We start from the raw sequence: 26,230 nt of genomic DNA, 5'->3' as shown, positions 1-26,230 counted from the left end.
GGGGTGTGGGCCTCCCACCTCAGCCAGCTGCAGCCACTCCCTGTCTTCTCTGGCCCCTGCCTGGGACTTTCTCCTTAAGGCCCTATCACCGCTGCCATATTCCACCTACACTGTTCTGTGCTCCTCATGGGGATGGCAGCTCCCGGAGGGTAGGGACTGTGGTGGCCACTGAGGTCCCCTACCCCTGGCATCATGCCAGGCTCACAGTGGCTCCTGCATGTATGTGATGAATAAATGGATGAACACTAGCTACTCGGCCGCCAGCATAAGTGCCCCGGGCTGGGAGGGTCTGGCAGCTTCTTCCACCCAGAGCACGGAGAACTGGAGGGAGCTCATCTGGCCATGGACTGACGAGACGGCCAGAGGGAAATGGAACAGAGAGCCCAGGTGGCCTGGGAGGGGCTGGGGGCCTGACATCGGTCCTCAGGGCCCCCACTGTGCCACCCTTCCACCCAGGTCTGCCAGCAGTCCTCTGACCAAGCCATACCAGCTGCCCACTTCTGCTCCAGCCAGGGAGACAGGGTTCCTGTGACCTGCATCCAACAGGGTCGCCACCAGGATTGACTGTGTCAATCCCTGCAGTCTACTAAAGCCCCCGTCCCAACTCTGCAGGCACCCGTGCTCATCCCCAAGGGCTCCTGCTCCAGAGCTTGACACTACCCACGGAAGAGGGGGTGACAATGGCCATTTTACCTCAGACTCCTCTTCAATCTTCATGCCTTCGATCTGCAGAAGGTCTAACAAGGTCTCTGGCTGCAGTGCAGAAGAAAATTTCTCTGGGAGGGAGGGTGGAAAGATCGACATTCTAAACGTGCCTTTCAGATCTGGTGTAAGAGGCTGAGCTCTCGGCAAAGCCCCTCAGAATGTCCTCTGCACGCGCTGAGGCCCAGTTCCGTGTGGCCTGGGGCCCAGCAGGGTCTACTGCAGATCCCTGGGGTCTGCTGTCCAAGCACCAGGCTTCTTCACTTTAGAGACCAGGACAGTGCCCCCCAAACCCCCACTTTACAGATGGCAGGTCCCGGGACGCAGAGAGCCCCGACCAGCTCTGTAAAGCGTAGAAGCTGAGCTGGCAGTGTTGTTGGCAACAGCCCAGGGTGCAGACTCTCTGGGTTCAAATCCCAAATTTAGCCAACAGAAGCCTGGCCATGTTCCTGATGCTCTCGGAGCCTCACTTTCCTCATCTCTGAAACAACACCATTACCTGCTTTTCCAGGCTGTGGTGAGCACTTAGCACAGGGCCAGGCACATGGTCACCCTCACTGTGGGCCCTTTCCGGCCCCGGGGAAGGGAAAGGGAACCTGTTCTCCTGCACTATTCCAGGAGCTCTCCCCGGTCCAACCTTGAACGGGGACTCTGAGTTACCATAGGAGCCCCCAGAGCCTACCCCCAGACCACCCCTACCCAGCTTGGCCTTCTGCTCCTGGCACCGCTCCACGAGCTTGCGGAGCTCCTGGTACTTGTCTGAGAGGTTTGAGCGGCTGATCTCCAGGGGACCCTGGAACTCCAGATTCTGCTCCGCCAGGCTCCGGTTGGTGGCCAGTGCCATCTCCCGTTCCAGCTGTAGGTCCTGGACCTGAAAGAACAGGATGCTGACCGTTAAGACCTGTCACCACTAAAAAAAATTTAAAAAAAAAAGACCTGTCACCACCACCACCACCACTCAGCTTGCAGCAGGCTGCACCAGAGGCTTCTGGGACTCAGGGCTCACAGTGTGGGAAGGGGGTAATACCCCCCAACTAGGGTCAGATGGACCCTGGGCCAAACACTCTGACCCAGGCACCCCAGGGAATTGCTAACCCCTGCGGAGAATTCACGCGGGTAACACACTGAAGGCCGGCATGCCCGAGGCCCCGTGAGGAGCAGGCGGGCTCCAGCAAGCAGGTGGGCCAATTAATAGGACGCAGTCAGCTTTCTAGGAGGGAAGGGACCAAAATCCCAGACTACTTATTCCCAAGACTCTGAGGCGAGAGGCCTACTCTGAGGTACACTAAGGTGGCCCAAGCCAGACCACAGGCTGGACGTGCATGAGGCCTCAGAACAGTCGCTCTGAGGGGTGAGGTAGGCAGGGCCAGACCACGACACTGATTCAGGAGACGCCTGTCCTTGCTTCCTAGGCCATACGTAGGTCTGCGGACAAACTGTGCAGATGAGCTAACAGAGCAACCCCGACCCCAAGAACTAGAGGGGAGTCTCATGGCCAGCAGAAGACCCCCACCGACACAAGCCACCTGAGGCCCTCCTGCCAACTTTGCCCCTGGATGTGCCCCCTGGAAAGCACTTCCCCAAGCCAAGTGGCGCTTTCCCCTCAGCCAGGTCCCTTGTTGCCATCACCAGTGAGGCAACCACCACAGGAACCCTTCCCAGACCTGCCACGACCTGAAGCTCCATCCCTGTGCCAGGGAGTCCTCTTTACCAAGGGGGGTAGACAGTCAGACCTCGCACCCCCGAGACAGTGACAATACAGCAAAGGCACTGTGTGGCATGAGAAGAAAGCACTCGGCACCCAGGGGAGGGCTCAGGGCACAGATCAGAGAGAGCAGCTCCCACGTGGGAGCCACCATGGTCAGCACTTCGAGGAACGGCCTGGCTCATCCCCTACGAGGCCAGGGCTATCCCGGAAGACGGGGCTCCAGGGAAGCCAACCCTCCTGCTGATCCCCAGCCTGGGGTCTTGAGCTCTGAGCTCTGGGCAGGCCTGAAGCCGACTCTTCATACTCCAGACAGGAGAGGGCGATGCCCTACCTACCTCCCCTCCACACTGCAACTGCTGGGGCCCAGGGATCATGGGGCCAGGCTATGGTCTTTCCAGTCTCTCCACAACAGCAAGCTGCCCCCACATCTGGACTGTCTGGTTTGCTGCCACAAACACCCTTTTGAGCCACTGGGCAGCTCCACAGTGGGAGGCCTGAAGCTCTCCATTCAGCTGCTCCTCAGGGGGCCCCACTGGCCCTCATGTGTGTCCACTGCCTTCTCCCTGGGTCTTAACCAATGAATCTAAGCTGTGTCATTCTGCCCTACACCTTGTCCTACACTTTTCTTTTTTTTTAAAGATTTTAAAATTTTATTTGCAAGAGAGAACATGAACAGGGGGGAGAGGGGCCTGATCCCAGGACCCTGAGATCATGACCTGAGCCAAAGGCAGATGCTTCACCGACTGAGCCACCCAGGCGCCCCTGTCCTACACATTTCTGCCTGTTCTCCCACGGCCTCCCCCAAATCTATGAAGCCCTCCTCCAGTCGTTTAGAAGAAGTCAATAAGACAGTCCTCACACCCTGCCCAAAAGAGCTCACCAGCCTGCCTCGACCCCCCATTCACTGCCCTCTGTGGAGAGAGGCCCCCTACTAGCTAGTTCTTTTTCCTCCAAGCAACTTCCACATCCCAAACTGAACCAGCTCCTGTCTCTCTGCACAACCACGCGGCGACGAGGATGTATCAAATTATTTTTACAGACCATGGTGGAAACCTAGGCCAAGGGGTTTTGCAAATCTAAGTAGCTTGCCCTACTTCGCTTCCCCTTAATCTCAAAAGTATTTTTCCCCTCAGAGAACTCAAATCAATTGGTCAGGCTGGCCACACACCACAAAATTCGAGTTGCCTTCAACCCCAGAGGCTGTCTATGCTTATATTTTCCACAATCCTGCCCTTCAGCAGAGAGTCTACCAGCTTGCTCAGCTTGAAAGTCAATTAATTACACTTAGATGAAAGCTCATCTCTGCCAAGTTTCACGCACTTGAGAGCAGGCCTTGGAATTCCTAGAGCACTGTGCTCACGACAAAGTCAAGAAATACTCGGTGCTAAATCCATGACAGAGGAGGAAGGAGAGGAGACCTGCACAGTGTCTGGCACTGTGTCAACTGAGCCAGACCCTGGCCAAGTCATGGCCTAGCTGACCACGGAGGTGGGTTTGGGGCTTAACCAACATAGGCTTTGCTTCTGGTCCTCACCAAGTGAGGCTCAAGGCAGCAGGATGTGCCACACTGAGTCCCCCTACTCGTCCTCACACACTGCCCCTACCCCATCTCCCTCACCACCACCAAGCAAAGATTGCTCATTTGGGTAGAGGGGCAGGTAGGGGCAGCTAGAATACAAGCAAAGAAGGGGCAAGGGAACCGGCCCCCTTACAAAAAGCAGGGAGAAGCTGCAAGGGGGGGCTTCCCTGTTGCTGAGCATATATCGTGAATCCCCAGCAGAGACACACCATGCCTGTTCATCAGCAAAAATAAAAATATATTCCAAATACTCATCAAATGAACTTGGCATTGCTTGTACTTGTGTCTCTCCCCAGCATTAGGGAGGTAGCTTTAGCAGGGGTAGCTTCCAGAGCAGTGGCCAGGCTGCAGCCATGCAAGGCAGGACTGCGGGAATACCCAGCTCTGGGCCACATGCAGTCGCCTGACCTTGCAGGGGACTCACAGGTTCCAGAAGATGGGAAGGTAGGAAATGCCTTTGTAAGGGGTAAAGCTTTCTAAGTTATGGTTGTTTTATTCCCACAGGGACTGTGATGAGCTGAGATGGTTAGGTACCAGTCATTACAGGAAATGGGATCAAACAGGTGATGAGCCCAGGCCCCAGCCCAAGAATGGCTCCTCCCAGAGATGCAGGGCTAGACAAGGCCCCTGGGGAGAGGCAGCCACAAGATGGTACCAGTCCTTTTAGAAACCACCTCCGGATCCAGGCTGGAACCACAATGTGGGGACTCACATGGGGGCCCTGGATGCCCCAGCACTGCCCCCCAGGAACTGGACTCAGATAATCAGGGGCTCCTCTGGCTTGGTCCCAACCAGGGTGAAGGCCAGAGAAGAGGGAGAAGAGTTGTGGCCCCAACTCCCACCAAGCCAGTATCCCAAAGTATGGCCTCAGTTCCACCTGCTGGCCTTCCTTGGGACCTGGGATGGCCTTGCTCTACCTCGGGGGCCTCCTGGGCCAGCCGGTCAATGGCCTCTGGGTCATTTTGCATCTCCTCCAGCTCCTCCAAGGTCTTGTCTTTCAGGGTCTCCATCTTCCCTGTGAACACAAAACAAAGGGAAAGACAAACTGCAGTTTCCCCATGATGCTTCCACTCTGCAGGAAGGCAAGGGTCACCTGCCAAGCACAGTCCGTCCACCCTGCCATGCACTGTCCCCAGGGAGACTGGGGAGCCATTCCTCCCACCAAACCATGAGTGGCAGGAAAGCCCTTGGCAGCCAGCGACAAAACCACGACTCCTGGCAGTGCTAGATAAAGCTGCCCAAGGAGCGCACAGGAAAAGACAGGAGGAGAAGCCAGGCAACTGTGGACAGAAACTAAGTTTGGCCCAAGGCGCCTGTAAGCCCTGATGCCAGCATGCCCTCTGATAAGTGTCTATTTCTGTCTAAACCAGAAATACACCCGAACCTTCACACGCAGCAGCTCTGCAGCTTCAACATCACAGGCTCAAGGGCATTGCTGCTTGTTATACTAGTGCATTGACCACCTCGGGGTGCCCCAAGTACGCTCTGCGACGGCAGTCCTCTCCGCGTGCCACAGAAACGGACTGTGATATGCAGGTTCTCCTTGGAGAACAACAAAAAAATCATCAAATTGGCCCCTGACACACTCAGAGAGCAAAGAAAACCAAAGGACCCAAATAGAACAGCTTCTTTGACATAGGCCCTGGTGTTAGTGGCCCTCCCTGTCACTCTGCCAAGGGGGACAGCGACTGTCTGTGTAACAGAGGGGGGACAGCCAAGCCCTGGCAGTGAGCCCTGGCGACCAAGAGAAGGAAGTAGACACAACCAGACCACTCTTCCTTTCTACGGACAGGATCCTGTTAGCTCTTTTCTTTTTCTTTCTTCCTTTCTTTCCTTTTCTTTCTTTCTTTCTTTCTTTCTTTTTTTAAGATTTTATTTATTTATTTGAGAGAGAGAGAGAGAGGGAGAGAATAAGCAGGGGTGAGAGGGAGAAGCAGGCTCCTCACTGAGCAGGAAGCCTGACTCAGGGCTCAATCCCAAGGACCCCAGGATTATGACCTGAGCCAAAGGCAGACGCTTAACCAACTGAGCCCCCCAGTTACTCCTGATGTGCATCCTACAGCCTTGATGTTGGTTTTTCTCACTACAAAAATGATGTTTGTTTTCAGAAGGTTCTAGATTCCAAAGAGGCGGAGACCTGGAGGCTGCCTTCCTCCTGGGTGCCAGTGCTCAGCCCGCGTGAGCCCGCACTGGCCGGTGGTCTGAGGAGGTGCTCTGGAATCAAGGTGCTACAATGCTACACCTGTGTGGCCAGAAGTGACCTCCAGGTCCTAGCTTCCTTGTCTGTGACAGAAGGGAATGGTCTCCCCTAAGTCATTGGAAAGATGAAAGGAGAAACTAAGAAGCAGTGACAGCCTCTCATTTGCCAGGAAAGTGCAGGTTTACTCCTCACGTGCTGGTACAGTTGTTAATGGTACCCATTTCTGGGGCTCAAGCGTGCCCTAGTTTCAACAAATTATAGGGTCACCCTACTGAGGAAAAGCTAACCCAAGAGAGTCATGAACACCGTTTCCTGATCTCCTGAGGGTTGAATGTGGTCCCCAGCCTCTAAGGCAAGGAATGCCAAGCTTCGGTTCACAATGGAACCCAAGGGGAAGTCCTCTATAAATGCAGGTGTCCCACAGTGAGAATGGGGAAAATTAACAAGGCAGGAAACCACAAATGTTGGAGAGGATGTGGAGAAAGGGGAACCCTCCTGCACTGTTGGTGGGAATGTGAACTGGTGCAGCCACTCTGGAAAACTGTGTGGAGGTTCCTCAAAGGGTTAAAAATAGACCTGCCCTCCGACCCAGCAATTGCACTGCTGGGGATTTACCCCAAAGATACAGATGCAGTGAGACTCCAGAACACCTGCACCCTGATGTTTCTAGCAGCAATGTCCACAATAGCCAGACTGTGGAAGGAGCCTCGGTGTCCAAGGAAAGATGAATGGATCAAGAAGCTGTGGTCTTTGTATACAATGGAATATTCCTCAGCCATTAGAAACGACAAATACCCACCACTTGCTTCTACATGGAGGGACCTGGAGGGTATTATGCTGAGTGAAGTAAGCCAATTGGAGAAGGACAAACAGTGTGTGTTCTCATTCATTTGGGGAATATGAAAAAAATAGTGAAAGGGAATAAAGGGGAAAGGAGAAAAAATGAGTGGGAAATATCTGAAAGGGAGACAGAATGTGAGAGACTCCGAACTCTGGGAAATGAACTAGGGGTGGTGGAAGGGGAGGAGGGCGGGGGGTGGGGGTGACTGGGTGATGGGCACTGAGGGGGGCACTTGATGGGATGAGCACTGGGTGTTATTCTATATGTTGGCAAATTGAACACCAATAAAAAATAAATTTATAAAAAAAAAATGCAGGTGTCCCAGCCTACACTGTAGAGTCCTGTCAGCAGGCCAGGGTAGGGTCCAGAAATCCAGAATCTCTCCTAGAGATGCTGATACAGCTGGTCCAAGGCCAGGTTCTAGAAAGACAACAGCTCCTGGGTAGTGGTGTGACAGTGGAGGCCACTGGTCACTGCAGCATGCGTGGTCTCTCCTGATCCTGCGGGGGGGTGGGGGGGAGGCAGGGGCAGGGAGGGCAACTATCCCTTTACAGGTGGGGAATCAGAGAGGTCAGTAACCGGCAGAGTAAAAATTCAAAACCCCCTTCTGTCCCCATCTTACTTGGCTGCTTCCAAAACCCTTGGCCTAAAAGCCAAAGCAGGAGGACAGCAGGCTGCACAGGCCCCAGGACAGAGTGGAATTTGGCTGCTACCAGCTACACGCTGCTACCATCCTGCAACCCAACCCAACCCTCTGCCAGGAACAGGACCGGCTGGCGAACAGATGAGCGGAGCCAACATTTTTGTTTTTTTGTTTTTTTTTAAGATTTATTTATTTTTTCATGAGAGACACAGAGAGAGACAGAGACACAGGCAGGAGAAGCAGGCTCCCCGCCGAGAGCCCGATGTGGGACTCAATCCCAGATCCCAAGATCATGCCCTGAGCCTAAGGCAGGCAGACGCTCAACCACTAAGCCACCCAGGCATCCCAGAGCCAACGTTCTAAAGACCGACCTAGTCTGAGTCCCAGCCCCGTCGCTTCCCAGCAGAGGGACCTCAGACAACCTGATCCTCCTTGCGCCTCAGGTTCTCCATCAGCAAAATGGGTTGGTGTAACATTCAATGAGGTAAGGTGGACATGGTGCCAGCTTAGAACAAATGTTGGCGAAGACTCCAACACCACAGAAATGACTAATTACTGAGGCCTCCAGTGTGTGGCCCAGATCCCACTGAGAACTCCCTGGGCCTTCACACCGGCAGTGCCAGGCCCCGCTCCAGCACACAACAGGGTGTTTGCCAGGGTCCCTTGGTTGGGGCTGAGCCCCGAGGGTGCCGGGCCAACGGAAGCTCCAGCACAGGTAGCTGCTGACCACACACCCCGGCGAGGTCAGCAGGGTGTCTGGGGAGGCCTAGGCAGGTGTGCTCCCCCGGACACATGGGGCTTGCCAGGCACCTACTGGGAGAGCTCCGGGCAGGGCAACTCTCCCTCAGCCACTTCCCTCAGCGGGTATCCCACTCCGTGCTTGGTAAGTACCACACGAGGCAGCATGGCCTCGGGTGGCAGATCACAACGCACATTTTGGTCTCCGGATACCTTTCACCCCTAATGTTAGCGAGAAACCCAAAGAGGTTTCCCTTCTGTGGATCTTGCATATATAGATATTCAAAGTGAGAAAAAAAATTTATTTTTGAATGTTCATAGTAGCTTTTATTGGAATAGCCAGGAAGTAGAAACAACCTAAATGATCTCCCAAGAGTAAAAAGCCGGACAGTCTGTGCTGTATAGCTTCACTAATAAGTGTGGCTCTCCAGTGAGAAGGAACAAATGGATGTCGACAACATGAACAGATCTTAAGGGAATTTTTCTGGGTGAAAAGTCATTTATAGAACACTCTGCTTATACAACATGATTATTTTTATATAACCTTAAGAAGAGAAGGGTGTCAAGACGGAAAACATGCTCACGGTTACCAGGTGGAGACATTTTTAAAATACGAGAGCACACAAGTACCATGCCATTAGCCACCAGGACGATGTGATCGTTGCTGTGGACCCTCCGAGAACCCCACTTTATACTCTTGCAAAAAATGCAGTAAAAAGGAAGCAATGTCTTAGATCATGAGAATCATTCTTACCTCACAGGCAGCCTGAAAGGGTCACGAAGACCCCCCCCATCCAGGGGTCCAGGGAACACAGTTTGAGAACCATTGGCCTCACGGTTAAGAGAATGGACTCTGTAGCCAGGCTGCCTGCGTTTGAATCCCTCCCCGCCCTGCTGTTTCTTCTCTCTGTGGCCCAGTACTTCCATCTGTTAGGATGACCCTGCCCGGAACTAGACGAGCAAGAGCACCACATAAGTACTTGCCAATACAAGGACGGTCATGACCAGCTTCTGCAGCGAGTACTGCCGGCACCTGACCTCGCCAAGGCGGCTCGTAGAGGGGAAGCCACTGGCCCAAGGTCACACAGCTGGGTGGTGGCAGTGCTCTCCCCAGTGGGGGCTTTGCAGCCTGCACCTCAAAATCACCTAAGTCCCGAGGCCTCCTCCAGACCCAGAACTCTCTAGGACTCTTAATTTTATTCTTAACGAAATTTGCATTTTGACCAAGCTACCCAGGGTCAAACTAATCTGGCCTGGTTTCCCCTTTATCTGGCACTCTGAGGGAACTCAGGTGGGTGCAGCCTCCCAACAGAGGAAAAGCAAAGACCCTGGAGAGGAAAGGAGTTGTCATCCAGTCCATACGGGGCAGGATGCGAATATGGAGCTCAATCCCCTGTGTTGTTTCTACTGAGCGACCTCTGCCAGGACCCCAAACGCACTTCTCTCAGGTGCCTCTGTCTTGCCTCATGAAGGTGGGGTGGGACCAAGCATGAGACAGGGGTCTGCCACTCCAGGACCAAAGCTCCAGGTTTGCAGCTCCACAGCTGGGGGTCAGGTGAGGCAGGGCCGAGAGGCAGCCCACCACAGTGTCTGAACCAATCAGCGGAACATGGAGGCTACAGCTCTTGTGAAGACAGCCCAAGCTTGAGCCGACTCCATGGAGGGATTCACACAAAGAGCTCGCCTGCTCGGCTGTAAGGTGTCTAGAGACTAGGAGACCCACGCTGTAAGAGGCCGAGTCAGGGTCAGTCCAAAGGGGAGGGTCTGCACTGGGCTCAAGGCCCAGAAGGCACTGGGAATACTGGGAGCTGGCCTGACTGAGGAACCAACCCTGCAGCCAAGAAGACTGCCTTCTTCGACGGGCTCACCTTCACCGACCACTTTTTCTCCTCCCCAAAAAGGGAAGTATTTTGGTTAGAAGAAAGCCACACAAACAAAATCTTGGTAAAACATTCAAGTATTTTATACATCCTGAACTGTTTTCTCTCTGGGGCGGACAAAAGCCTATCATCAATGCCTCTGTGGATGTAGCCTGTGAGTCCATCCCTGAACTAGGAGTGAGCGTGGGCATTCGATGGATGTCTGTCCCCTCCCCAGGTCACACAAAGAGGGGCCTGACGTTGCTACAACCAGCATGGAGCTGCCGCTGCTTTCATGAGGGACAAGGATAGCAACAGGACCCACCACTTAACTTGTCATCAAAGCCTGGCAGTCAGTGACTATAGACATTTAGCAAGAAAGGAGACTGCCCTGTTAAAGAGTACTGGCCAACCAAGAAATGTGTGCTCTCCAGATAATTCTGGGGTGCACCGAAGTGTGCAGCCCCTCCACCCACTGCCCCAAATGATAGTCTTCCTCTATAATCTAAAGCCCCGTACTTGGCTCTGATGGCCTTGAAATCCCAGACGTAAATCCCCATGACATCCAACTGGTGGTGTGAATAATCACTGTCTTTTAGACAGAAGAATCCTCTCCTTCAGAGCGGGCAATGAATGAAGCACACAGCTCTCCTTCTGAGACCTTCCTCTCCTAGCACAAGTCCCTGGCTGGGGAATCTCATCCCCAGGGGTATGTTCCCAGGTGCTAAGGGCATCCCCACTTCACTCAGAGGCCCGAAGGAGGCCTGGTATACACCTTCCTGAAATCGGAAAATCAAGAGGATGGAAGAGTGTTCTGGCTCCTGTCTGCGAGGACTCTCTCTGCCATTCCCTGACTGGAAAGGATGAATGTCCCATAATCAGAAAAGAAACATCACAGCCCTGTGGTTGCCAAAGACCTCTTTCCTGTGTCAATCCCCTTTCACTGCAGACTTCAGAACAGGTCACACACTTTTTAAATGCCCCAAGATCTATGGTCTGAAACACCTCCGTTCTACAGGTCAACCCCCTCAGGTTGAACTCTCAAGGGCGGCCTATGCGTTCTAGCACCCTGGACACGACGGGAAGTGGGCCCCCACACATGGCAAGCAGAAGCAGCCACGGCTGGAGGGTGGCCATAGCGCTTCTAATCACCTTCTCTGGCCTCTACCTCACCATCCCGCCACTTCACCCATGCCCATTTCACGGGTGGAGACACTGAGGCCAAGTGGCATGGATCTTGCCTGTGCTGACAAAAGAGGGGACACCTGGCCCAAGAGACTGATCCTGGCCAACTGCTCCTTCCACCAGGCTCCCCATCTCCCCTGTGCCCTGGCCTCCACACACTGCCTCATGGGCACGGCTGGCACATGTAAGAGGCACACATTCTCACTTCTTCCAGAAGGAGATGTGCTCGGGAGCCCACACTCAAATGTACTACACATTCCTTTGAGGAACTCAACTTTCCTTACTTGTGAAATAAGTCAATAACCCCTGCCAGTCACGGAGCTCCTTTCTCTGAGACCAAAGCCCTTTGCAAACTCCTCCATTCATTTATATACTTGCTCCAGTAACTAAAGCGAATGCAAGGCTTAATTACCCCTATTTTAGAGATGAAATGAAGCCCAAAAACAAATAATAGGGTATTGCCCAAGGTCCTGTAAGCTGTTGGGGTCAAACCACTAAAGGCCCAAGTCCCCTTCCATCCTTGGGGTTTTAACCTCTCAGCCTCTTTGCCCCACCTGCTCCACCCATCACAGGAAGCAGAGTTTGGTTATAAGGTTGTCCAAGATGTAGAGCTTACAATCCCACGCAAGCATGCTGATCACCCAGGCCTGTCTTTGGTTCCTGCCTCCAGGATGGAGGGGGCTCACATCCTCGCCCTCTGACAACAGTTTGGCCTGGGCTGGCAACTGCCATCTTGCCGGATTCACTGTGGCATCAGCCACCTCTGGAAGTCACTGATGCCTTTCTTTCAGAAGTCACAGAGACCTCCTCTGATTCTCAGAGACACGCAGTAAGGCTGAAGATAGCTCCCACTTCTCTGGGTTCATCATTCAGAAAAGGAGGGGGGCACAGGACATTCTGCCCAAGGCCCATAAAGCAGGTGTCCCTGAAGCCTGGGCACCCACTGCCAGCAGTGTTCTGCCTCCCAGTCACCTGACAGGCCAGAACAATCCAAACCAGCACTTCTCAAAGTGGCCGCAACCACTAGGGATGTCATCATGCAGACAACTGGGACATTACTGAGACATTTCCCAGAGGGCCTGACAAGTGCAATCACCAGGCCCCTCAGCACCCTGGGCCCTGACTAAAACCCCCTTCTGCTTCCACAGAGTCCAGGAGGATGCTGGGTAACTTCTCAGGTGGTGTCTGGAGACTGCTGCTTGTGGGAGGGGACAGGAGAGAAGACACAAGCTGCTTGAAGGCAAGAAGACTGTCTTGTTCACCTCTGACTTCCCAGCGCCTGGCCTAGACACTGACCATTCATAACAGTGCGTGCAGGAAAATGGGCCAAGGCAGGGAGAGAACAGGTGGGTCAGCTGGCCGACGAGTCAGACAAGACCTGGAGGTACACGAACAGGGCTTCTCCCCCTTGTTCACACCTGCCTTCACTTCTCCAGGCCTCTGCTGAATAAACATTTACGGAGCAATCACTGCATGTCAGGGACTGTACCAGACCCCCAAATCAAAGGAGGCAAGATAAAGGAGGGTGGAGGGATGTAAGTAAATACTGAGTTCTTACCATGTGCCAGGCAAAACCTGAATGTATAAAAACAGATGCTAACTCCCCTCAACTCAGTTCCATTTTAAAAAACAAAAATTTCACCACCACTTCCAGAGAGTGCAGGTATGAGTGGGCTCCCGAGGGGATGTAACACAGGTGGGGGCTGGTAGAGTGAGGGCCGGGGAGGAGGGGGGCAGCCCTAGAGCTGGGGCATGAGAAGCCCACAAGTCCTCCCTGAAGGGGGTGCCTCCTGCAGGAACAAGAGTCAGAGGACCCTGGGCAGGGCACAGCAGGGCCCTGGCAACAGCTGCTGCAGATCCGCATGGCTGGGAGAAAGGGAGCGGGAGGCTGCTGAGGCAGGCAGGCAGCTACGCAGCACTCACAGGTACAGAGAGCCACATCTCTTTCATGGGGTGATGCCATCCACTCAAAGGTGATCAGACACAGAACAAAGTGGGAAAGGCGACACATGTGCTAATCTGTCTTCCTTTGGCAAGAAGAGAAAGTCTCAGTTTCCCAGCCAATGACTCAAAGGGGGAAAAAACTAAAACTTTTTCTTTTGTCTCCTCTGCAGCTTTCACCTACAGCAGAGGTCATAAAGCCGGACACCTACAGGGGTCAGGCAGGCACTTGTGGCAAAGGCCAACCCACAGGGTGGGGATGTGTCCCTCTGGAAAGCAGGGGCTCAGCCTAGCTCTGTACTTCCTGCCGTAAGGAGGGCACCCAGCTTGTCCAGACCTGCTAGAGAAGCTAGAAATCCAGATCCATGTGACACCCCTCCACTTTTAAATTTCAGTAGCCAATTCAAAACTTGTAAAACAACAACAACTGGGTGGGTATGGTTTTGTCAACACCACTTCCTTCAGGAGAGACTAGTGTCCTGCCCTGCCTAGAGGACAGATTCCACAGATAAGGGGGGCGAGGAGGGCAAAGTGACAGACATTTCCCAGGCATCCTGGAGCTCACCTTCCACCACTGAGCACTGTGTATAGGGGCTGACAAAGCTGGAGCAGCAGTGAGCAGAACCAAGGAGGCAGGCTTGGGGGTGCAGCCCCTGGGCCTCCAGAGCACATACACTATGATGAGAAAAGAAGTTCCCAGGCCAATGGCCCTGCATCTCACTCTCAACTTCTTTCCATCCCTTGATATCTTGACTAAATTGATCTCACGTGCCTGGAGCAAGGGAACTCAACTGAATGAAGATAGCAGGCCCAAAGGCGACTCTACTACCCACTGGAGGGCTCAGGCCAGAGGCAGTACCCTTTCCGACTACTCCCTGGGGTAGGGTAGATGGAGCTGAGAATGCTGGGGATGCTGGGAAGGGTTCAAACTCAGGGAGAAGGCAACATATGGATGGCGCCTGCTCAATGTGGATCTTTGGCAGGACTATTTAGCTCAAAAATAAACAACTTCAACTAGTATCAGATCCTTTGCAAGGATAAACTTAAAAAAAAAAAGGAGGATCCCTGGGTGACTCAGAGGTTTAGCGCCTACCTTTGGCTCAGGGCGTGGTCCTGGAGTCCCGGGATTAAGTCCCACGTCGGGCTCCTGGCATGGGTCCTGCTTCTCCCTCCTCCTGTGTCTCTGCCCCTCTCTCTCTCTCTCTCTATCATAAGTAAATATCTCTCTCTCTCTCTTTTTTTTTTTTAAAGTAAAGACAGAAAGCAAAACACAGTCTTTTCTAAGCTGAGATCAGAATAAGGTGTGCCAGCCTGGGAGGTGGCTTGTGATGCCTGGCGCCCCTTGCCTGAACAGTCAATGTGTCTGAACAGTCAATGACAGCTCTTCCCTGACAGGATGCAAAGAAAAGCACAGAATGTGGACCAATGCCTGGGGTTTGCGCTTTGGCTCCACATCCCTTCAGCTGTATGACCTCAATCAAGTCTCTTAACCTCAGTTTCCATATCTGGAAATAGGTACCATGACAGTAATCCTACCTTAGGGGTCATGTGCCTCAGATGAGCAAAGGGCCCTAGAGAGGGCTCTGCAAGCTCCTCAGCACTGAACAAATATTAATTATTCTGCCTCTTGGGGGTAATCCGATGATGAGGGGCAGCTCTTGACTCACTCCCCTGGGGTTTGATATTGAGTGAAGCAAATGTGACTGCTACTACTGATTCAGAAGATGGAACTGGGCCTGAGCAGGGTGCCTCTGTTTCCCCAGCTTCCCCTGGCAGACAAAACAGAGGTTCCTATCACTTCCCTCCTCCTCATCGTTAGACCATGCTGACTCGCCAGCTACTTCAAGCCCCAAATCACACTGCAAGGAGAATTACAAAGGCTTTGGGCTTCTTGTAAGCTTCCCACATCCACTTAGGGCAGCATAAGCAGCAGTTACCATAGCAACCTGCACAGTTCAGCATGCCTGAGTTAGAGAGACCTGGCCCCATCCCACCCTTCATGTTAAAAACACCTGCGGTTGCCTCAGAAACCTTCTTATTCCTTCTGCTTAATGAGAACAGATTTGTTGACCTGATCTAGTTTTCTTTTTCTAGAATGATTCTAGCCGGGCACCCAAGTATCAGACTGTTCAGTCACCTGACTTCCCACAGAAGTTAATAAAAACAAATCAAACCACTATGCGCTCCTTACCTGGCCCAAAGCACCACTGAACTGAGCTTCCCTTCAATTTGAAAAGCAGGCATGTAAGTGCCAGAAGGGAGCCTTCTTCAGTTTTCTAAGGAATTTCTGGGGCTGGGGTAGCGAATCCCTCCCCACCCTCCAATGCTGAACGGTTAAGACACCATGATGGGAAGCAGAAAGAGGTCAGGGCTTAAGAGCCAATTATTGCTGGGTTTAAATCCCAGCTTGACCTTTTACTAGCTCTGTGACCTTGGGCAAAGTACTCCCCCTTTCTTACCGTTTCTCATGGGTAAAATGGGGCTAACACTACCAACACAGTGGGCTGTTGTAAGGACTTAGAGAAGTAAGCGAGACAACATCTAGAGGTGCCAGAAGAACCACTAAGCAGGCGCTAGGTAGGGAGCAGTCACACATTCACACCTTACTACTGTTGCAAAATGCTACCTGACAACCTGGCCAGGCACCCAGCTAGGCTCAGGAGAGAGGGCAGGTCTTCAGGAAGGCAAAAGGTGTGGCTTTCTGAAACAGGCTGGAAACCAATCTGAACAGAGATCCTCAAATACAAGTATGCCAACAGATCAACGAGGAGAATATACAACCTCTCAAGACAAGACTTTTTGAAGGCAATTGTCATCTTTACATAAATATTTATATAACAGCCACATGCTCTCCAAGTCCACTGAATAACTCCATCTGAACTCCCCTTTCCCCAGAGGCAGGCCAGTAAGTGAGCCCCTTTATTGTGCTGAACACAGGACAGGGGAGGAGGATTCGGGAGTGGCACTAGACTCTAGCAAACTGCTTTCTCCACTCTGTGGGCTGCTGGCCAGGCTGGGGCAGTCCATCAGCAGAGGACACCTACAAAGCGGAGCCAGAGTAGGAGCGGAAGGGCAGGGCTGGCAGGGGTAGGGCCCCTGGCTACCTACAGTCCTTTAAGGACCCAGCCCATCCCCTGAAGGGGTCCCTCCCAAGCCTGCTTCTGAATCAGTAATAGCAGGTACATTTGCTTCATTGATATTGAGCCCAGGGGAGTCAAGAGTTGCCCCCTCATCATCAGATTACCCCCAAGAGACAGAATAATTAATATTCGGGGGAGGGAGAGCAAGGAACAATTCCCAGAGGAAAGGACATCTGAAGGACAGGCAGGCATGTTCAGGATGGGCAAAGCATATTCCAGGCAGACAGAAGGCAAGAGCAAAGCCAGGGAGCTACAGCTGGGAACTCCTTGAGGACAGGAGTCGAACCAGGCTTTACCACCACACTCAGTTCCTCTCTCCAAGCCTCACTGTGTCACCAGTAAAAGAGAAACAATGATGGTCACCACACATAAGGTTCAGGGCACTTACAGTGTAAAGAGCGGCATCCTAGGCACCCTGTCTGCAGCAGCTCGTAGGATCCTCACAAGGAGCCCTCCCAGCTATGTGTCCTTTGGCTTCCCTCATTTTACAGACAAGAAACCTGAGTCAAAGAGAAGTCTCGTGCCTGATCCCAGTCTCACAGTGAGGAAATGGCAGAGTCTGAATTTCACTGCGGTAGCCTGGCTTTGGGGCCCGTACTCCCCACTGTACTATGCTGCCTCTTGGTCAAGTGTGTGCCCAGGTTGACACAGTACCCAGCTCTGGGTACAAACTTAGTACATGGTCCATATTCCTGACATTTTCCATCAGACTTCTAAAGAATAGGGCCTGGCCATACAGTGCCCCAGGGTCCCAGATCTCCCAAGGGCACCAGGAGCAGCCCCTCCTTAAGGCTCCAGCTCTGCAAGGAAGGCCTAGTGGCTAACGGCTCTGGAAGACAGAGGGCCCTATGCCCTCAGTCATTACTGGCTGGGGAGCTTCGGCAGGCTACTCCATCTCTCTGTATCCTGATTTCTTCTCTAATTCAGGCCCTTTTACAAGGATGAAATGAATCAGTGCCTAGGAGGTCTAATGTCCAGTTCGCAGGCCAGGCTCAACAAATGGTCAGGATTTTTATTCCATGGCTGAGCTCCCACCTGACCCATATACCCTCTGTAGGTGCTGAGGAAAGAGAACTGAAAATTCCTCCAGAGACAGCATCAATCAACGGTGCCACATAAATCCAGTGGCTGGATGTAACTCAGATCAGTAACGTCCCAATTCAATCAATACGCTGGCCAAGAAACAGGTTATTTAATAAGTAGCCCATTCTTGAAAACTCCTGACAGTAAAACACAACCCTGACACTTTGCAAAGCTTCTTTGTCCTATGGCCCATGGCCCATGGCTCAGTGAAAAGAAAACCCTTCAGGGGTGCCTGGGTGGCTCAGTTAAGCGGCTGCCTTCAGCTCAGGTCATGATCCCAGGGTCCTGGGATGGAGCCCCGCATCAGGCTTGATGGGCAGCCTGCTTCTCCCTTTCCACTACTTATGCTCTGTCTCTCTCAAATAAACAAATAAAATCAGAAAGAAAAGAAAAAAGAAAAGGAGAAAGAAAGAAAGAAAGAGAAAGAGAAAGAAAGAAAGAAGAAAGAAAGAAAGAAAGAAAGAAAGAAAGAAAGAAAGAAAGAAAGAAAGAAAGAAAGAAAGAAAGAAAGAAAGAAACCATCCTAAGCTACTCCACACCCCATGGCCATGTGTTTCTCCTTGCTCCAACCGTTCAGATGACTCAGAAAGGATCTGCCTGCAGCTGTCAACCCCGCTCCCCCCCCCCACCCCCCCCACCCCCGCCCCACTTCCTAACCTATGCAGGGCAAGCTGAGCTAGCAGATTCAACATCCCTTTAGGAAGGATCAGGATTAAGGTTACGGCAAATATCCAGGGTCTGTATCAGGTTACTCAAGGTCTGTCTGTTCAAAGGCCAAGACGTTGGAGACCATTGTTTTCACTGAGTTGGCATCATCCTAGGCTGGTAGAAGGCTTGGGGGGGGGGGGGGAGCACCCATAGACCCTACCCTTGCCAGTGACACCTAATGCTATGAACTTCTAGGTCCCTGAGCAGGCAGGTGTGCTGAGGGCAATAGTGGAGCCACAGAAAAAGAGAAACTAGTCCAGAGCCTCCTCATATCTGCTCTTGACTCAGGCAGGGATCCATGAAGGCCATTATCAAACACACAAAACCATTATCAAACAGGCGACACCATATCAGCGGTTGCATGGGGCTCTGGACTCATTTTCATCCTCCAGCAAAAGGCCTACTCCGAGCCAGCCTCTCCAGCAGCTGCCCTCCTGGTTCTTACAGACTCTACCCTCTCCATCCCTCTCCCCCATACCTCAGTAACCGCTAGAGAACACAGTCAATCAGAGCTCCCACATCCCTGCTTAGAACCTTCCTTAACTCCCCAGGGCTTTGGTATTACATTCAAAACCTTGTGTTCCTTGGCTTGGCATCCCAGGTCCTGTATCAGCTGACCCCAAATCTTGTTTTCAGCTAGATCTCCCTCCACTCCCTCATGGACTGCTCACCCCACCCCAACTCTGTTCTATCTACTATTCCCAGAACAAGCAGCATGCTTCCAATCACTTGATAAATATTCTGCACCTATATAAAGATCAGTATGACACAGATCCTGCCCACAGGAGTTCCCAGCCTGCCACCCAGCCTCTGCTCCTACTGTTCCCTCTGCCAGGAATACCCTTTCCTATGCCTTCTCTAGCTTGAAAATGCCTGCCCGTCCCTCAAATCTCAGATCATTCTCCCAAAGACTTCAACCTACCCTCTCACGGTGTTCTGTAAGTACCACCCAGCATTTATGATATAGGAATCAGCATGTTTCTCCAGCCAGACTGTGAGCTCCCCAAGGGCACAGCCCATGGGGTCGCTCAGGTCTGCATCCCAGTACTAGGTCAATGCCTGGCACACATAGGGCACTCAATGAGTGCTGACCGGACAAGGACATACGCTCTGGGCCAACACAGAGGAATAGGAACTAGATTCTTCTGCCTCAACCAACTGAAAAACTAGACAAAATAAGTAGAACAACAGTTTCCAGAGAGTGGACATCAGCCAGTGTAGAAAAGTGATTTCTGAGAGGGGAGAACAAACAACTGCCCCTAGCTCACTTCCTAGAAAGAGGTTCCAGGACATGATACAATGACAGAGTGCCTAGGCAAAGCCTGACAGTCTCAGAGCCCAACAGGCTCCTCAGGTTGGGGAAAGGAAGTTGGGAGTCCTGGGAGGCCAAGGCAGCCAGACTTTACAGGGCCTAAAACCAGAGAGGAGATAGCGACACACAGAAAGAACTCTGGAAATCTGCAAAGGGTCCCCCTCCATTTTTCAGCTAAGTGCTGACAGTACGGATCAGGATTAGAGGGAACAATCCTTGGAACTCAAATTGAGCCAAAAATAATTTGTGTCTCGGCTAGAGTCAAAAAAACTTAGTAATCCACATGGCATCCATGGAGCACTGAAGAAGGTACTGCCTTGTTAGTGGGGAAATTAACCCTGGTTTAAAGATTGTTCTGATTTCAAGTAACGAAAACTAAGAGCAAGCTTTTAAAGGATGAAACTGTTTCTAAGTAACTTAACAGTGTCTCAAAATAACACGAAGAATATTTGCAGAAATACAAAAATATTCAGCTCCCAATGGGGTAAAATTTGCACCGGACATCAATAAAAAATTACCAGACATACAAAGAACCAAGAAAATGGAATCCATAATGAAGGAAAAATCAATCAACAGATACAGACTCAGAAATACAGATAACAGAGTTAGCCTAAAAGGGTATTAAAATAGTCACTACAACAATATTCCATATGTCCAAGAAGCTAAAGGAAAAACTGAGCATGTTAAGTAGAGACATATAGAAAAATATAAAAAAGATGTAAATCAAACTTGCAGAGATACAAACAATAATGCCAAGATAGAAAGCATACTAGATGGTAGTAACAATAGATTGGGTACTACAGAAAAAAAGATAGGTGAACTTGAAGATAAAACAGTACAAATGATCCAAAACAAATCACAGAGAGAAAAACAGAAAGACTGGGGGAGAAAATGAATGAAGTATCAGAGAGCTGTGGAACAATTTCAGGTATTCTAATATACTTGTAATTGGAGTCCCCAAAGAAGAGAGAGAAAGAACAAGAGAGAAACTATCTGAAGAATTAACGGGCTGAAAAATTTCCCAATTTGATGTAAGCTATAACCCCACAGATCCAAAAAAAACTCAACTAACCTAAGCACAATAAACATGAAGAAAACTACACCAAGGCACATGATAACGATTATTACATGGTCTAAAACCAGTGATAAAAGAAAAGCAGAAGGGGGACTCCTCCTGGGTGGCTCAGTGGTTGAGCATCTGCCTTTGGCTTAGGGTGTGATTGATCCTGGGGTCTTGGGATCAAGTCCTAAATGGGGCTCCCTGTGAGGAACCTGCCTCTCCCTCTGCCAATGTCTCTGCCTCTCTTTCTCTGTATCTCTCATGAATAAATAAATAAAATCTTAGGGAAAAAAAGAAAGAGAGAAAGAAAGAAAAAGAAAGAGCAGAAGGAAAGGGGGCATACTAGAAATGGAAGAACAAAAAATAAGGACAACTGATTATGCATATGCAACCATGCAAACCAGGAAACACCGGACCCACATACTAAAATGTTGAAATTAAGAGTCAACCTAGAATTCTATACCCAGGAAAAATACTTCTCAATAACAAAAGCAAAACAAAGACTTTCTTAGACCCCCAAATTCTGAAAGAATTAAAGGAAGTCCTCAAGTAAGAAAGAATGTGAAACAAAATGGATCTACACAGAGGAATGAAGAACGAAATGAAATGAAATGAAATGAAATGAAAAACGTGTAAATAAATATAAAATATCTTTTCTTTTTTTCTCTTTACAAATTGACTGTTTACATGTCAATATTAACAATGAATTGTGGGATTTATAGTATATGTAGAAGTGAAATGTGTGACAACAACAGTACAAAGTCCAGGAGGGAAGAAATGAAATGAAAAACGTGTAAATGAAATGAAATGAAAAACGTGTAAATAAATATAAAATATCTTTTCTTTTTTTCTCTTTACAAATTGACTGTTTACATGTCAATATTAACAATGAATTGTGGGATTTATAGTATATGTAGAAGTGAAATGTGTGACAACAACAGTACAAAGTCCAGGAGGGAAGAAATAAATGTACATATTGTAAGGTTCTTATACTAGATTTAAAGTGGTATAATATCACTTGATGATAGATTGTGACAAGCTAAATAAAGATGCATCTATGAATCTTTAGTAAATTGCTAAAAAAACAAACAAACAAAAAATAGTTATAGCTAATAAACTAGCATAGGAAACAAAATGAAATCATAAAAATTACTCAACCCCAAAGAGATCAGAAGAAAAAAGAAAAAAAAAAGGAAATAGGAAGAAAGATTATTGGATAAATTGAAAACAAACAGCAAGATAATAGTTATGCCTAACTACATTAATAATCATATTAGGGATCCCTGGGTGGTGCAGCGGTTTGGCACCTGCCTTTGGCCCAGGGCGCGATTCTGGAGACCCGGGATCGAGTCCCGCATCGGACTCCCGGTGCATGGAGGCTGCTTCTCCCTCTGCCTGTGTTCTCTCTCTCTCTCTCTCTCTCTCTCTCATAAATAAATAAAAATTAAAAAATTAAAAAAATAATCATATTAAATGTAAATGTACTAAACATACCAATTAAAAGGCAGAGACTGTAAAATTCAATTTTACAAAATGCAAAACCTCTCTATATGTTTCCTACAAGAACTCATTTTAAAGACACATAACTTAAAAGAATATCAAGAAATACACAAAGCAAATGTTGATCTTTAAACACTATCCATTTTTAAATCATGGTAAAACATATATAACATAAAATTTACCGTTTGAACCATTTTTAATTGTACAGTTTTATGGCATTAAGTATATTCACACTGTTATTCAACCATCATCACCATCCACCTCCAGAATTGTTTTAACATCCCAAACTGAAACTCTACACCCATTAAACACTAATTCCCCATTCTTCCCTCTTCGGCCCCTGGCAACCACCATTCTTCTTTCTGACTCTATCAATTTAACTAGTCTAGGAATATTATATAAGAGGAATCATGCGATATTTGTCCCTTTGTCCCTGGCTTGTTTCATTTAGTATTATTTCTTCCAGTTTCAGCCATGTTGTAGCATGAGTCAAAATTTCCTTCCTTTTTAAAGATACACAATGTTCTATAGATGTACCACATTGTTTATCCATTCATATATCAATGGACACCTGGGTTGCTTCCACCTTTGGGCTATTGTGAATAATGCTGCCATAAACACCAGTGTACAAATATATTGGTTGAGTCTCTGCTTATACTTCTTTAGGGGATATACCCATAATTGGAATGGCTGAATCATATGACAACTGTATATTTGTTTGAGAAAATTGCCATACTGTTTTCCACGGTGGCTGTGCATCTGACATTCCCACCAGCAATAATGAGGGTTCCAATCTCTCTACATCCTCTTGCCAACACTTCTGTTTTGTTTTGTTTTAAGATTTTATTTATTTATTCATGAGAGACACACAGAGAGAGAAAGAGAGAGGCAGAGACCCAGGCAGAGGGAGAAGCAGGCTCCATGCAGGGAGCCCGACGTGGGACTCAATCCCAGGACTCCAGGATCACGCCCTGGGTCAAAGGCAGGCGCTAAACGGCTGAGCCACCCAGGGATCCCATACTTCTGGTTTTTTTAACAGCCATCTAAAGGGCTGTGAGGTGGTATCTCATTGTCATTTTGATTCACATTTCCCTAATGACTAGTGATGTTGAATATCTTCATATACTTATTGGTCATTTGTCTATCTTCTTCAGAGAAACATCTATTCAAGTCCTTTGCCTATTTTATTCAGATCACTTTTTTTTTGAGTTGTAGTTCTGTATTATATATTGTATACCAATCCAGTAATTTTTTAAAAGCTGGATTGGCTATTTTAATAGGAGACAAAGTAGATTCAGAACAAAGACTATTACCAGGGATTGAAAGGGTCAATTCATCAAACAAACAACATCCAAAGTGTTTATGTACTTAATAACAGAGCTTCAAAATACATGAAGCAAAAACTGATAAAATTACAAGGAAAAACGGATAGATCAACCATTATAGTCGTAAGTTTCAATGACCCTTTTTCACTGATAGAACAAGCTGACAGAAAAGCAGTAAGAAGTTATGACTTGAACAGCGCTACCAACCAACTTAACAGATATTGATCCAATACTCCACTCAACGAAGCAGAAAACATGTTTTTCCCAAGTGTTTACAGAGCATTTACCAGGGAAGACCCTATCCTGGGCATTAAAGCAAGTCTCAGTCCATTAAAACATTTCACATACAAAGTACATCCTCTGTTTACAAAGAAATTAAGTGAGAAATCAGTGTTTACTGGACAGAAAGAAAATAAAGTAATAGTATAATGCTGACTTTGCATCTTCTACTACTTGTAATCCAGCCAAGGGGAGAGTAGATACATTAAATGTCTTCGATGCTAGGCATACCTGATCTGGGCTTTCTGTTTGATGTGTTTATGGTTGAGTCTCCCCTTCTCTCTCTTCTCCAGCCCATCCTAAGCCCCAGCCCCGTCTGCCTTTGCCACTGTCACTTGTCAGTACCAGCAAAATCATGACGAACCTGTTTGGTCTTTGCTTAAGTCTCTCACAGAAACCAGCGAAGGGGAAGAGAGATGCAGTAGAGGGAGCACCAGCTAAGCATACATGCCTTTTAAAGCACCCAAATCCTCAAAGGCATTGCCATTACAGAGATCTCTGAGTTACAGGGCAACTATCCAGGAACAAACCGGAACCTTAAGAAAACTCTAGACTCTGAGCAGAAACTAACAGGATTTTGGAACAACAGAGATCCAGTGGGATTACAACGAGATTTTCAATGATTATGTCAGCCTGGATAAAGCTGACTGGTACTGGCCCAAAGTATTCGGAAATAATTCACATTTCATTAGGCCAATGCCCTTTCAATGGCAGATTTATGCCAGATTAGCAGATTTCACAGCAATAAGTAGAAGGCAAAAGAGATTCCTTGGAAACAATCTCAGTTTCCAGTATAGAAAATCTACAAACTCCTTAAACTGGTGCTTCCCAAATTTGACTTTCAAAAAGAATCTCTCAGTGCATATGTGAAAAATCTTGATTCCTGGGACCGCTGCTCCAGACAATCTCCAGAGGTTTGGCTTCATATTTTTAATAAGCGTCACAGATGATTAAAAAAAAAAAAGTATTTATTTATTTTAGAGAAAGAGAGTGAGCAAGAGGAGGAGCAGAGGGGGAAGAGAGTGAATCCTCAAGCAGACTCCCTGAGTGCAGTGCCCAACACGGGGCTCCATTCCAGGGCCCCAAGACCATGACCGGAGCTGAAGCCAAGAGGTAAACGCTCGAGTCACCCAGGCTCCCCTAAGCATCACTGATGATTCTTAAGGTCCAGCAAGAACATTAGCTTTGAAATGAGACTAACAGGTTAAAAATCCCAACTCAGTGCTTCCTGGCTGGGTGACCATTATATAACATCTCTGCAACTCGCTTTCCTGTAAAATGGGATCACCACCTACCCTGAAGTATTCTCAGAACTCATTGTGTTCCCAAAGCCCCTAGAACAGTGCCAAAAGCACATGGCAGTCAAGCGAGATACCAGAGCTAGTACCACCTAAAAACCAGCCAGCAGAAGCTGTCCAGATAAAGAAATCCAAAATGAAATTTCTACCCAAAGGCACCAAGCCAGTTTCCGAGATGATCGAGGGAAAAAAGCCTTTCTGGGCACCATGACCAAGAACAAAGACTCTCACTTCAGCAGCCAAGGTTCACCCAGGCCCTTCCTCCCACCCAGAACCACAAGGTCCAGGCCTGGGCAAGGCTGTAGCTTTGCACGACAGGCAGGCAAAGGAAGTCCTTCCTCCCCAAATCCCTGTCATTGAAACCTTCGGCTCTAGGGCCTCTATACAGTCCTGAGAGTCAGGTGGCAGCAACTTGGGTGCACTGGCAGTAAACAAGACTCCTGGAAAAGAGGCGAGGAGCCAATGAAAGAAGTGGAAAAGCCTTGAGTCAGCAACAGGATTACTGAGACGCTGCTAGAGTGAAGGGAAGGGAGTCTATGAAGTGTCCTGGGCCAAAGGAATACATTTCCAGGGTGGGTGAGGCCAGACCCTGTACTGAGACAGCACAGCCTTGGGGACCGAAACTGCAAGGTGTAGGGTCATCTGTGCCAGTGACTCACAACAGAGCCTCGGGTAACTCCTTCTCCCAGGCGCAAAGTGGGAAAATAAGCACCGTTATTGGCCGTGGGGGAAGCAATGAGGAGGAAGCAGGTCCCCATGGGAGATGCGCAGACCCACACACGCCCCCCTGCCCTCTGTACCCGGGAGGAACCGGACCTATAGCGCACGGAGATGTACACAGACCCGTAGGTGCGCAGGCGCAGGACAGGCAGGAGGCGCGGCCGGGAGTCACCGCGACCCTGCTCTGCACTGGCCTCCCCTGCGTGCCCCCTGCTAAGGCGGCGCCCACCCCGAGGCCTGCCTCCCGGTCTGTGCAATGGGCAAACTGGCTCTGACTGCGAGGCAGGGTGCTCCAGTACGGGCGGGGGGCGGCGGGGGGCGGCGGGGGGCGGCGGGGGGCGGGGCCGCGGGCGCCACCTGCGGCGGGAAGGGAGGGGAGCGCGCTAGGGGCGGGGGCGCCGGCCGACCT

General features: G+C 49.7%; 1 protein-coding gene across 3 annotated transcripts in view; it reads right to left on the bottom strand.

Annotated features, from left to right (window-relative positions):
- Window positions 1-26,230, bottom strand: part of VPS37C (VPS37C subunit of ESCRT-I) — a 28,949-nt gene that overhangs the window by 2,422 nt on the left and 297 nt on the right. Inside the window, exons 2-5 of one of the 3 annotated variants that reach the window (XM_025446379.3) lie at window positions 5,374-5,531; window positions 4,907-5,004; window positions 1,402-1,573; window positions 694-776 (exon numbers count right to left, since the gene is read on the bottom strand). In XM_025446379.3, coding sequence (XP_025302164.1) covers window positions 694-776; window positions 1,402-1,573; window positions 4,907-4,999 — 348 coding nt within the window. In that variant the 5' untranslated portion in view covers window positions 5,000-5,004; window positions 5,374-5,531. Of the gene's footprint in view, window positions 1-693; window positions 777-1,401; window positions 1,574-4,866; window positions 5,006-5,373; window positions 5,532-26,230 lie in introns of those variants that run through there. The other 2 variants (XM_025446378.3, XM_025446380.3) reach the window with 2 other exon arrangements.

The sequence above is a fragment of the Canis lupus genome, chromosome 18 (assembly GCF_003254725.2).
Source record: "Canis lupus dingo isolate Sandy chromosome 18, ASM325472v2, whole genome shotgun sequence".
Taxonomy (NCBI): Eukaryota; Metazoa; Chordata; class Mammalia; order Carnivora; family Canidae; genus Canis; species Canis lupus.
Note: the sequence above shows the minus strand (reverse complement) of the source record. Positions and strands in the feature narration are given on the sequence as shown.